Here is a 13867-nt window from a genome sequence, read left to right as displayed (position 1 = left end):
TTTTAATGTCATATTTTCTAAAATTTAAAATATTATCGAAGCTGGATTTTAAGCTAATCTACAAAACATTGTGCATCATGTCAAATCAACAGAAAAATTCCGAACTCCGTCAACACTTAACTCAAAATTAAAAACCAAAATTTGTGAGGCTAAAAGAGTATTCATCCCCTTTGTAATTACTATGCTAACTTTCCTTGGGTGCAATATACAGTAACACTTTACCACCTCACCCAGTTTATTGATGTAGAAAATCAGAGAATGTGTTTTCAGGAGAATTCTTAAGAATAAATACCCTCTCTATCTCTAAGGTCCAACACTATGGTAGATTTTCCACAGACCAAACTAAAGTGAAAGCTAAAGAGCTTTCAAGACAAGTCAGGAAATGATAATAGAGGAGCAGAAATCAGGAGAAGGGTACAAGGCCTTCTTAAACTCACTGAACACACCTTGGAGCTCAGTGCAGTCCATTGTGAAAAGTGAAAAAAACATGAAACCACAGCCTAGATCAGGCTGCCCCTCTAAACTTAGTCACCAGAGAAGAATGACTCATGTAAGAGAGGCTACTATGATGTCCACAGTCACTCTGAATGAGCTGCAGAAGTCCATGACTACAACTGGAGATGAAATTCATGGCTCCACAATCTCTTAAGACCTTGCACAAAATGGGTATTTATGGAAGAGTGGCAAGGAAGAAGCTCTGGCTAAAAAAAAAAAGCATAGCTTTGCCCTTAGACTTTGCAAAGCGTTACGTAGAAGATATGGTAAAGATGTGGAAGAAGGTCTTGTCAGATGAAAATAAAGTGGAAATTTTTGGCCTCAACACTAAGCGTAAATCTAAGCGTAAGTGTGACGTAAATCTGATACTGCACATCAGCCAGGTAACATCATCCTACTGCCAAGTATGGAGGAGGTACCATCGTGCTATGAGGGAATTTTCAGCAGCAGAGACTGAAAATCTGGTCAGGATTAATGGGAAGGAATGTTGCTAAATACAGGATATTAAAAAAAACCCTGCTAGCCTCTGCCAGAAAGCTTAAACTGGGGAGGAAGTTCGTCTTTCAGTAATACAATGACCAGAGCAACCATGGAGTGGCTTCAAATGAAGAAAGTTGATGTCCTTGAGTGGCCCAGTCAGAGTCCTGACCTTAACCCAATGGAACATCTGTGGCAAGACCTCAAGGTTGCTGTCCACCACCACTCCCCAGCTAACCTGGCACAGCTTAAGGAAGTTTGCAAAGAGAAATGGGCAAATCTTGTTCCATCATGTTGTGCAAAGCTAATAGAGACCTATCCAAAATGGCTACTGACAGTAATAGCTGCAAGAGGTGGTTCAACAAGTACTGAGCAAAAGAGGATGAATACTTTGAACTGCTGTCATTTCGTTTTTGAATTTTTAGTTTTTCATTCTTTACAATTTCTCCATCTTTTTGGGCTCTACTGTGAAAAGAAGAGCATGTGATTCACAAATAAAAATTCTCAGTTAAATTGACCAATATCCCTGGTTGTAAAACTCATTTACATAAACAAAGGGTTGGGACCGAATACTTTTTTCAAGGCTCTGTGGAACTGTTTATTGAAGATAGGAATGTTGTTGGCTAAGAGGTCTGTTTCTGTGCTGTATGACTGACCTGTGCTTTGGTTATTCTCCCAATGGCTGGCATGGTAGCATAGTGGTTAATGTAACACTGGTACTGCGACAGTGACCCGGTTCAGTACTGCATTGTTCATAGGGAGTTTGTATGTTTTCTCCGTGACCACATGCTTTCCTTCAGGTGCTTGCATTTCCTCCCACATTCCGACGACTTACAGGCTAGAGTTAGTAAGTTGTGAACATGCTGTATTGGCACTGTAAGTGTGGTAACATACGCGGCTGTTCTCAGCACATCCTTGGACTGCATTGGTTGTTGATGCAAACAGCACATTTGACTGTATGTTTCAGTGTAACGTGATAAATAAGCTAATCTTTAAATAAGACCATAAGATGTAGGAGCAAAATTAGGCTATTTGACCCCTCGAGTCTACTCCGCCATTTCTTTATGGCTGGTCCAATTTTCCTCTTGTCCCTAACCTCCTTTCTTCTCCCTGTATCCCTTCGTGCCCTAACCAATCAAGAATATACCAACCTCTGCTTTAAATATACACAAAGACTTGGCCTCCTAAGCTATCCGTGGCAAAGAATTCCACAGATTCCCCGCTCTCTGGCTGAAGAAATTCCTGCTCAAAGCAAAGATTAATTTGCATCAGTATTTTACTGCCCTATGGAAATGTTCTAATAACACTGTGATATTGAGTGAGTGACTCACTGTCAGTCATGATGTTCTTTACATTCAGTGTTGGAGAGACGCCTGGATGCAAAAGGCTACATGTTGTTTTAGAGAATAGGATGGTGCTTCCTGAACTTTAGCCAATCAATACTCAGCCTTCAACTAATTATAGATAAAGCTGTTTCTGGGAATTTGAAGTGCACAAATTGAATGAATAAATTGCTCTGTGGAGAGCTGGAGTAGAATGGCTCATGAGTGAATGGCTGTGACTCACTTCCTACTTCGCATTTAGGATTACACTTTTTAAGTACTTAATTGGTTTGAAAGTGCTTTGGGACATCCTGAAGGTCATGAGGGGTACCTGCCTGTCTTTGGTTAATCACTCGCTGACTCATAAATGTGAATAAACGCAAGGAGTCACACACAATGCTGGAAGAACTTGGCAGGTCAGGCAGCATCTATGGAGAGGAATAAAGAACTGACATTCAGGCTGAGACCTTTCACAGAAGCAAAGTATCAACTCTTTATTCCTCTCCATAAATGATGGCAAACTGCTGAGTTCCTCCAGCATTTTGTGTGTGTTACTCTGACCATAGACACTGTCTGACCTGCTGAGTTCCTCCAGCATTTTGTGTGTGTTACTCTGACCATAGACACTGTCTGACCTGCTGAGATCCTCCAGCATTTTGTGTGTGTTAGTGTGACCATAGACACTGTCTGACCTGCTGAGTTCCTCCAGCATTTTGTGTGTGTTACTCTGACCATAGACACTGTCTGACCTGCTGAGATCCTCCAGCATTTTGTGTGTGTTAGTGTGACCATAGACACTGTCTGACCTGCTGAGTTCCTCCAGCATTTTGTGTGTGTTATTCTGACCATAGACACTGTCTGACCTGCTGAGTTCCTTCAGCATTTTGTGTGTGTTACTCTGGACCTCCAGTTTAGCAAGAATATGAGAAATGAAAGGATACAAAACCAGCTAATATTAGATTAGGTATTGTGGGAATTTTATCATGTGGAATGAAATCGGTTCAAATTAGTTGGTGTGAATGACAGTTGTGTTGTAAACTGTGTTAAAGGAAAGATAGTATTATGTTTTAAAAGTTGATCATTGGTTTCACTTTTACACGACATCAGTAACCATGCAGAACAGTTACTGGGAAAATGCAATGTAGTAGGGTAGGTAAAGGTGTAACGGCCACAACAAAGTAGACTGTGAGATCACATTCATTTGTATCGTACAAGAGGTCTGTCTGTTCAAGAGTCTTGTGATGTCGCGATTGAAGCTGTTCTTGAGCCTGATAATAGGAATTTAAGTGTTTGTGTCTTCTGCCCAATGGAACGAAGTAGAAGAGAGGCTGACTTGGGTGGGAAGGGTCCTTGATTATGTTGGCTGCTTTTAAGGCAGTAGGAGGTGTAGGCAGAGTCTCTGGAGGCAAGGCTGGTTTGTGTGATGGACTGAGCTGTGTCCACATCTCTAGCAGTCTTGGCAAGAGCAGTTTCTGAGATATATCCTGATAAGATGTCTTCTATGGTGCATCGGTAAGTTGGTAGGGGTCATCTTTTTAGTGCATTATCACGTTTATTGCCTATCCCTAATGAATTGAAAGAGCTTTGGGTTATGGGCTAAGCAAATGTATCTTGACTTACTTATCGCTTCCACCGTTTCTGTTTTGTAGGATAAAGCCATTGCAGAGCCAGTGAGCCGGTTGTTGGAAACCACAATGCGCAGTACCCATATGCCATCTCGAATTGGAGCACTGCATGGAATCCTGTACATCCTGGAATGTGATCTGTTAGACGAAACAGCGAAGCAGCTCATTCCAACCATCTGTGATTACCTGCTGTCCAACCTGCGTGGAATAGCACAGTACGAAACAATGCTCTTCATTTTTTATTACCAGCAAGCTTGTGTTTATCCTTGCTGTCGAGCATTAAGCAAGGTCCTCAGTATGTGGGTAATAAGGTTTAAAAAAAAATCCTCTCAAGCATGGAAAGCCATTATGTATTTAGAAGATACAGAGAAGATTGAATGGCACTGTCATTGAGAAATATTTGTTCTTTGGTGCTTCCATTTTGAGCAAAATACTTGAGATACTTTGGCTGTGATCTGCTGCCTAATTACAAAAAAAAAATCCTAACCACAATTGTGATCTGTTGCCTAATTACAAAAAAAATTCCAATCTAGCAAAGAATGCTGCAAATCTGAACCAAAAATAGTGCAGAGAAGGAATGATCAGTGTTCAATCTCTGATCAAATCAGCTTCATCTGAGCTAACACATTGATCGGTGAATCAGTGCAAAGTGCTATTGATTCAATCCCCTCATGTCACAGGTTTGCCACAGTTACTTGGCCATTGTACCAGAATCAGTAGGTCAGAATGCCAAATTAAGCCTATATTTGAAAATAGGTTCATCCCTATTTACCTTGACTTGTTGCCCATAGTTGGAGAAATTGAGAGGCTTTGTGAGGGGGTGTTGCCATTATTACAGGAGGCAAAGGATATTTCATTGCTGTGAAAAATTATGTATTACATGTAAAATAACCTGTGTACTGAAAACAGGACCTATCCACTTGTTCTGCTAATACCCATCTATTTCTTTTGCAGTTGTGTCAACATCCACAATCAACAGCATGTTTTGGTGATGTGTGCAACAGCTTTTTACCTGATTGAAAACTACCTGCTTGATGTGGGGCATGAATTTACCGCAGGCATAATACAGGTATTGTGGAGTCATATAGAGATACCACATAGACACAGGCACTTCAGCCCATCGTGTCCCTGCTTGACCATCAACCACCTATGTTTACACTAATTCTATTTTATTCTTCCTCCACTCTCCTTATCCATTCCTGTCAACCCTTCCGAAATTTTAGTGCTCACAAGTGCATTACAGAAGCCACAAGTGATTTTCTTTCACATCACTTTCCTCCCCCACACTAAAAATGATGTGGGAGGAAACTCACACACCCAAAGGAAACCTGTGCATTCACAGCAAGAGCTTGCAAACTCCACAGATCAGTTTCAGAGGTCAAGATTTAACCCAGGTTGCTGGGGCTGTGATGTAGTGTCTCTATTAACGGCACCACACTGACCACTGACCACACTGGTTTTTAATTAAGACCTTTACTGATGTAAAACAAAACACAACCATTCTTTTCTAAAAGGATATAATGGAAAATAAGTGGAATTAGGTTTAACTTGTACAGAACATTGGTGGTTTTACTGGGATGCAGTGCATGGATCAGATCTCCATGTTATGAAATATTACTTGTATTGGAGAAAGTGAATCTCTTTTGCACAAAGATGTTGTCAGAAATAAGAAAGGTTTCATTTCAAACCTTTCTCAAGTTTTCTCACGAAAATGTCAGCAGGCTGCACTTTTCCTCTGGGGACAGGTAACTTGTCAGGATATGTAAGTTTATCCAAAGCTCGAGGTTTAGGTGCTTGGGGGCAGTGGGGAGAAAGCATCCTTGTCATTGACAAACATAACCAGTGACTTTGTTTCTCAATATTTAGAATGTGGAATGGTTTGTCACATGATAAGTAACGTGGATCAATTCAGGGTGAGGCTAAGTTTATGCATAAGATGTGTAGAAAAGGTATAAGGGGTGAGGTCATAAACAAGGTGAACTGAGTGGCCTGTTTCTGTGCTTGGTCTAACTGTGATCTATAAATACTGTTTCAGGTGAATCAGCATTACAAAGTTCTTGCATCATGGTAACCTGCTCACACTTCCCTCATTATTTCATTGCACTTTAACAGCCCATCCTTTTATATCCTGCACTCAAGTTTCTATCAGGCCTTACCTTAAATTTCAGTTGCTTTGCAGTGGTAACGGGCTGATGAGCTCTTCATTTTGCGAAGGAGATTGATGATGTTAGGCTAGGTGAACAGAAACTTGTGTTCACTTTAATACAGTGTATTCTGGTTAATTGGGACACATCAGGACCAGTACATTTTGGCCCAATTAGGCGGTCGCCCCAAATCATGGAAATAGCTAAAAGGTATTAAAAAAAAGACAAACTACCATTTAACTGAGTAACAATTTATGTATTTATAAAATTATATTAGTTCCTAATAGTTATTGACAGAGGAATTCATCCACCAGGTTCTTTTGATTGACTGTAAAAGAACAAAATCATTGCAGACACCTAGCGCAGATAATTGCCTGGCTTCATACAAAGCTTTAGATGATTGCATCTTCCAAAGCTTTATTTTCGTTGTAATATTCAAGATGATTGGCAATACCTTCGTTGTTCCAACCTTGCAGTAATCAATTTTTTTTCCACTCCTAACTGTTTCTGGCAACTCTCAGACTGAATGCTTGCAACTGCAGAAAGCAAGACAGTTCTGAATTGTCTTACTGTTTATTGCTCGCCAACTATCAGTGACAAAAATTACTGCATAATGAACACAAACACAGGCAATTGATGCTATTTAAAAACTGATCGGTCTAAGCACCATGTGGAGCAGGGGTCGATGAGAATGGTCCATTGCACAGAAAAGGTTGGAACCCCTGATGTAGAATCTAATGGCCTTGCAAGTGCATGTGACTGACACTAGTTAGAAACTGTTGGACGACAATCTTCTGCCTCAATTTAATTGCATATTGTCCCATTAAACAAAGTGAATCACGGCTATTTTCTCGATTTAGTTTTGTTCTTTAAGAGTTGTTCCAAATAAATGGCTACCCCGATTAAGCGATGACACAGTTTATTGGAATCCACTGTTTTCTTTTAGTTAAATACAGTTGTATCATTTCTAATCATCTTCAGATGAAACCTCTGTCCCTGTAGTAATTCCTGAAACAGAATTTAATGCTTATGCCATATTGTCATCAGAGTCTGATTTAATTCTGACCTGCCCTTCATGAATCTATTTCAATCCAAGCTTTTCATTTTAACTAGTGCTGGTATAGTGTTGTTATTATGTTGGGTAATTTCACTTGTAATTCAGTTTTGTTGATTTTTTAAAAATTCTAATCTATTTGAAAACTCTCTTGTCATGCATTCTCCTACAGTTCACGGACTTTTTGCTTTGTATATTCATTAGTGTTTGGATGTTCTTGTACATTGAGCAGAATAGATTATCTAGAGCTCTGAATACTATTTTAAATATTTCCTGTTGTCATTCTACATGCTTGCCAGTTGGTGTGTACTATGCATTTGATAGCATTATTGATCTTTATTCACACAGATTTCTTTCTTACTGATAGCAGTGTCACCTTTTTTTATTTGCTGGGAAAAAAACTCCTATTTTGATACTTGCTGAGAGCTGATTAACAGTTTAAGTACCTTCAATACTGGTCACTTCAGAAATACTTGGGCATCAGCCTGAAAATGTCATTTTGTCCTGATGTTAAGATACGTGAAGATAGAATCCCTTATCAGTCAGCATTTTTGTTTATATATTGTGGAGGCACACCCTTAGTTTAGGAATTGGTGCGGTGTGCATTCTTTTTACGAATGCAGCTTGCAATAGTCCTGCAACTTGGTTAACTGGATACTGTTTATGCAGAAATTAAATAAGCTCTGCATGCTGGCCTCAAGCCTCATGTGTACGTAAACAACTCGAAGGCTTAACGGAGCAAATTTATAATTGTGAGGGGAGAGTGATACCAATGTATCATTAAAAAAGAGCTACAGTTACATCTGTTTCTATCTTCCTTAGTGATTGGTTGTAAGAATATTTGATTTTTTTTGTTTGCTCCTGCGAATCATTCCCGAGGTACATAAACAAATGCTTCATTTTGAAGCTTGTACATTTGGAATAACCTATATTATCAGTCTGTCAGTGAGATAAGTTGTTGCTTGATTTTAGATGTGTGGAGTCATGGTCTCTGGCAGTGAGGAATCCACCCCTTCCATAATCTACCACTGTGTCTTGCGTGGGATGGAGCGACTTCTTCTCTCAGAACAGCTCTCAAGATTGGATGGAGAAGCACTGGTAAAACTCAGTGTGGATAGACTGAACATGCACAGTCCCCACAGGGCCATGGCTGCCCTGGGCCTGATGCTGACCTGCATGTACACAGGTATGGTACAATTGCACATCGTTTACTCCAAGATTAAAGTTTGACCAATAAGCTTGAACAAGTTTCACTAGATTTTTGAGGTTGTTCAAAGACAAGGAAATCTGCAGGTGCTGAAAATCCTGGCAACATGCACAAAATGCTGGAGGAACTCAGCAGGCCAGGTAGCATCTACGGAAAAGAGTAAACAGTTGATGTTTTGGGCCAAGACCCTTCATCAGAACTGGTAAAAAAAGAGAGGTTAGAGCAAGAAGGTGTGAGGAGTGGAGGGAGAAGTATAAGGTGGTAGGTGATAGGTGAAACTGGGAGAGGGGAAGGGGTGAAAGAGGTAAAGGGCTGGAGAAGGGGGAATCTGATGGGAGAGGGTAGAAGACCATGGAAGAAGAGGAAGGTGATGGGCCGGTAAAGAGATGAAGTGAGAAAGGGGAATGGGGATAGTGAAAGAAGGGGCAATTACTGTAAGTTCAAGAAATCAATGCTCATGCTATTAGGTTGGAGGCTACCCAGATGGAATATATAGGTGAGGACAAGAGGAACCTTATCTCAGATGGGGTGGCAGGAGAATGAGGTGAGGGCAGTTGCATGTGAAATTAAAGAGATGCGGGTGAGGGCAGCATTGATGGTGGAGTTAGGGAAACCCCTCTCTTTGAAGGAGAATATCTTAATAGTTCTGGAAAAAAGCTTCATCCTGAGACTAGATGTTGTGAAGACAGGACTGAGAGGAGGGGGTTGTGGTAAAGATGGAGGACTGAGAGAAGAGGATGCAGCAAAGATGGAGGATTTTTTTTTCGAAGTTGTTGGTTGCTTGACAGATTTTTTAATCTCAAGGAAAAGTTTTTCTTTTGGAATTTAAGTCATATTTACATAGTCAGAATGGAGCTCGATGGCTTAAATCCTGGAGAATCTGGTGAAACACATTCAACCGGTAATTGATTTATCAATATTACACATGCTGAGACGCAGTGGAAGACTTTGTTTTGGAAGCCATCTGTATGGATGATGTCAGAACATAAATGCATCAAGATAGTACAAATGAAAAGCAGTAACAGTGCAGAATGTAGTTACAGAGAAAATGCAATGTTCAGGTAATATTTGCTTCACAAAGAGAAACTTGCAGGATTTTTGGAGTATTATTTCTAAGTGCCAACATAGACATGAGCTGGCCTCTCTGCTCCAGACATGTGATTCTTTATGGCAAGTTGTTGCTACTTCAGTAAACTTTTTTTTCCCTCCAGGAAATTTTATTTAGAGCTACAACGTGGTAAAAGGTCCTTCTGGCCCAGTTGTATTTATTTATTTGGCATGCAGTGTGAAATACACCTTAACAGCCTTTTCAGCCATGCCGCCCAATCCTTGCCTAATCACAGGGCAATTGACAACAACTATTTGGATTGTGGGAGGAAACCAGAGCATCTGGAGGAAACCCATGCGGTCACAGGGAGAAAATAAAAACTCCTTACAGGCACTGGCGGAAATTGAACCTGAACTGCTGGTACTATAAAGCGTTGTGCTAGCCACTATGCTACCATGCTGTCCCAATTAGCCCGTAATGCTTAATGAGTTGCCAGAATGTTGTATAACCCACCTGGGAAGTGAATCTGCTGCCATCTCCAGTGTGTCCAATACAAGTCTCATACCCAATGCTTAATGTCTTGATTGTTTTATATTCCATGGAGCTGTAAATGGCTGAGTCCAATTGAATAGAAAACTCAACGTGTGTAAAAGAATAAATGAAACATCGAGCCCTGCAGTGCTGATTTTTTTTTTCTGTGTGTGTGTATACCATAAACAGGTAAAGAGAAGAGCAGCCCTGGTCGAAGTTCAGACGCTGACCCCACAGCTCCTGATAGCGAGTCTGTCATTGTGGCGATGGAGCGAGTTTCTGTTCTCTTTGATAGGTGGGTGTATAGGGGATTTTTAACCTGCAGACTGATCCAGCACATGTTCTCCATTTCTCTGCTTTTGTTAACTTACCCTTTCTTTCATCATTCAATCAGTAACGATGTGAGAATTTTCCAAACCTGATTCAGCAAGATTAAGACAAATCTACTAATTGTTGAGATTGCATCAAGCAGAAAAAACAACCAGTTGGATATTGTGTTTTAGCCTTAATTCCCTGTGCAAATTTAATCCCACAGAGGAGCAAGGAACATACTGCTACTTCCACTTCAGCGAGGTGATTATTAAAAGACTCCGAACTATGATTTACAGCTGTTTTTCAGCTATGTGTAAACTGCAGGAATGAAGCAATCTGCTCTCAGTGTGCCGCTCACTAATTTGCACTTTCAATTTCTCTAATTTGCAATTTCTGAACGCCATGCTGGAGGTTTCTTTGGATCGATCCTGGTGGGTTTTGGTTTGGGCTATATTCAGCTTCGAGTGGGTCCGCTGAGTAAACATACCTTGCTGTGTCTAGCTGCTGGGTGCCTGCCGTACAGAGCTGGCTGTTGAACAGTGGACAACACAGAAGAGGTTTCAGCACTGAATGGAGCATTCATCAAGGGAAAAATACAGTAGCATTCTGTCAGGGGGCAGAGACCCTTTCATAGTGAGACTTATGACACTTCAGGGACTGTAACATTCGGTACCAAAGTTTGTGAATATGAAAACTATGGTGTAGAAGTGTGAAGACTTGTTCTGTGATTTTCTTGCCTACAATTAACCCTGGAAATAGACACAAGTCATTTGATATTGATTGAAACACATTACTGTTCAGAATGGTATTTGGTACGTAAGGGAATAAAGACCTAAAGTTAGTGTTCAGATGCTTTTGTTTAACTTATGTTTCTGAATTCAAGATGCAGTCTTTCATTTAGAAATCTTGTACCTTCTCACCAGTGTGTCAGTTATCACATAGACTAGCAAATGCCACGTAGCCAAGTCTTATTTTTAACAGGTACATTTGTCCTTAAGTATTTTCTTTCCTGTTTCTAGCTTTGATGGCTTTTAGCCACAGGACATAGTGTACGAAGGTGGGGTAAGCACTGGCTTTGTTTCCATGGAGAGTGACTTTGTACAACATCATGCTCCCTGCCAATTAACTCTGAAAGTTCTCAGTCAAAGCATCACACAGCACAGAAACAGGCCATTGGTGATGTTGAATTAGTGTGTAGAATAGATTTTTTTATTTCAACTGTCAAATGCTTGCTTGTATTTTATATAATCACTTGCATAATTGTTCAGTGAATTTTCCAGTAATTGTGGTACAGTTGAGTCTGTATTTTTTCTAGATACTTTTTAGTTATCTATAGCAGAAGTCGTACCACTTGAATCAGCTATTTTATAGGTTAATTGTTATCACTGGAGTTTTGTTTACCTTTAGTCTGAGACAATCAGTACTTTCTGTTCACTTGACTCCTTTGCACATTCTTCGTTCTTGTAACACTGAATGAAACAGCCACAAGCAATAATTTCATGCCTTATTCTTGACTTCCAAAGAACCTTCGGATCACAAAATCACCAGGATCCAACCATGCTACTTTTCTATACTAGCTCCATTGTCCTGCATTTGGTCCAAGGCCTTGACATTTTAAAAGTTTGTCTAAGTGCTTAAATGTGAGAGTGTCTGCCTCCGCCACTTCATTATGCAGTGCATTCCAGACTCCAGTCACTCTCTTGTGGGGAAGAATCCTCTTTAGATCCCTTTTAAACCTCATGCCTCTCATTTTATGGATTGAACTCTTATTTTAGACAACCCACAAAAAGGAAGATAGTTTCTTATTGCTGTATCTAATCTCATAATTCTTTATACCTTTTATCAGGGAAAAAGGTGCCTCAACACTACAGAAAGCAAACACAGCCTAACTAATCTCTCCTCATAATCCGAGCAATTTCCTGATGAGTCTCCTGTATCCTCTACTGTAATATCACATCCTGTACTGTGTGAGCAGAACCCCATATAGTGCACCACCAGTGCTTTATAATGCCATATACAACCTCCAAACTGGGGCAGTTAGCCTTTGAGCAGAACAGGCAAATGGTGGAGCAACTCATCAAGTCAGGCAGTAACTATTTAAGCAATCAGTGTTTTGGGCTGAAACCCATCGTAAGGACTGGAAAGGAAGGGGAAAGAAACCAATAAGAAGATGGAGGGAGGGGGAAGGTCTAAAAGCTGGCAGGTGAGACCAGATGTGGAGCAAGCAGGTGAGTGGAGGAGATGGGAGAATCAAGTGAAAAGCGGGCCTGTGAACCAGCAATCTAATGAAGTAGATAAACATAAATTGAAATTATTCTCCTTTGGAAATGTCCTACCTGTTAATTGAAGAATAATCCTTGTGTTTCCATTTTGCTTACAGCTGTTATGAATTGAAAGCATCAGATGTTTATAGAATATATAAAAGTCTTATTTTCAGTTTGTCCAAGTTGCTTGCTGCTTTTTCAACTGAATTTCTTGTTCTCTGTTAGAATTCGGAGAGGTTTCCCTTGTGAGGCGCGGGTTGTGGCACGGATTTTGCCACAATTCCTTGATGATTTCTTTCCACCACAAGATGTGATGAATAAGGTTATTGGGGAATTTATTTCCAATCAGCAGCCCTATCCACAGTTCATGGCCACAGTTGTTTACAAGGTATGTCTCTGTTTGCTACGATATAAAGCTTGCAGTCCTAAAACCGGTCAACTATTCTGTGACACAAGTTTCTGAAAATGCTTGCTGAAAATCTAGAATAACAGACAGACTGCTGAGGAATTCCACAGGTGCTTCATCAAGCTCCTTTGCTCCATCCGCAACAAGCAGGATTTCCCAACGCCAAATATTTTAATTCCACTGCCCATTTCCATGTCAGCCCAAGACCTCATCTACTGCCATGATGCAGCCACTCTTAAGATTGGATGAATATTCTGTCTAGATAGCCTCCAACTTGTTGCCATGAACATCAATTTCTCTAACTCACGATAATTTCTCCCTCTCTCCTTTCTTTATCCATACCCCATTTTGGCTCCCCTCCTACCCCTTTTCTTTTCCTCACCTGCCTATCACCTCTTCTGGTGCCCCTCCTCCTTCCCTTTCTCCCAACTATCTCCTCACCTATTAGATTTCTTAAGCCCTTTACCTTTTCCACTTATCAAATCCTAGCTTCTTATTTCATTCCCCCTCCCCCATTCAGCTACCTAGCCCCTCATCTGGTCTCACATATCATCTGCCAGAATGTACTCCATCACTTCTTCTCTCTTTCCCCTGCCCCCCCCCCCCCCCCCCGGTGCTTTCTTATTATGGCTTTTCCCATTCCTTTCAAGTCCCGCTAAAGGGTCTCAGCATGAAAAAATGACTCCTGTGGCAACCCACTTTCTGCGCAGGCGAACCAGCTCACAAGTAGCCAGCGCACGGGGGGAGACTTTGGTAATGCACCTCTGATGTCATTTCCGCCCGGAGAGGGCGGGCGCTAGGGATTAAATGCCAGCGCTGCAAAGTTTGAATAAACTAGTCTCAAAGCGACTTACTGGCTGCGTGTCGTTATTTCAGCGCTGTGTGTAGCATATTGCTACATCGGTGACCCCGATGGTCCAAACGGGATTTGGACCAAAGATGACCGACTCTTCATCTGTTCATGCAGTTTCACTAAAACTGC

The 13867-nt window shown here is 40.8% G+C and overlaps 1 protein-coding gene across 2 annotated transcripts in view; it reads left to right on the top strand.

The window, feature by feature from the left end:
• htt (huntingtin) overlaps positions 1-13867 on the top strand; it is a 264099-nt gene that overhangs the window by 239979 nt on the left and 10253 nt on the right. For both annotated transcript variants that reach the window (XM_059974136.1, XM_059974135.1), the window contains exons 60-64: positions 3944-4134; positions 4874-4988; positions 8090-8303; positions 10093-10198; positions 12705-12867. In XM_059974136.1, coding sequence (XP_059830119.1) covers positions 3944-4134; positions 4874-4988; positions 8090-8303; positions 10093-10198; positions 12705-12867 — 789 coding nt within the window. The remainder of the gene's footprint in view (positions 1-3943; positions 4135-4873; positions 4989-8089; positions 8304-10092; positions 10199-12704; positions 12868-13867) is intronic.

Source organism: Hypanus sabinus, chromosome 7, assembly GCF_030144855.1.
Source record: "Hypanus sabinus isolate sHypSab1 chromosome 7, sHypSab1.hap1, whole genome shotgun sequence".
NCBI classification, from domain to species: domain Eukaryota; kingdom Metazoa; phylum Chordata; class Chondrichthyes; order Myliobatiformes; family Dasyatidae; genus Hypanus; species Hypanus sabinus.
The sequence above is the reverse complement of the archived record's forward strand: the minus strand, read 5'-3'. Positions and strand labels throughout refer to the sequence as shown.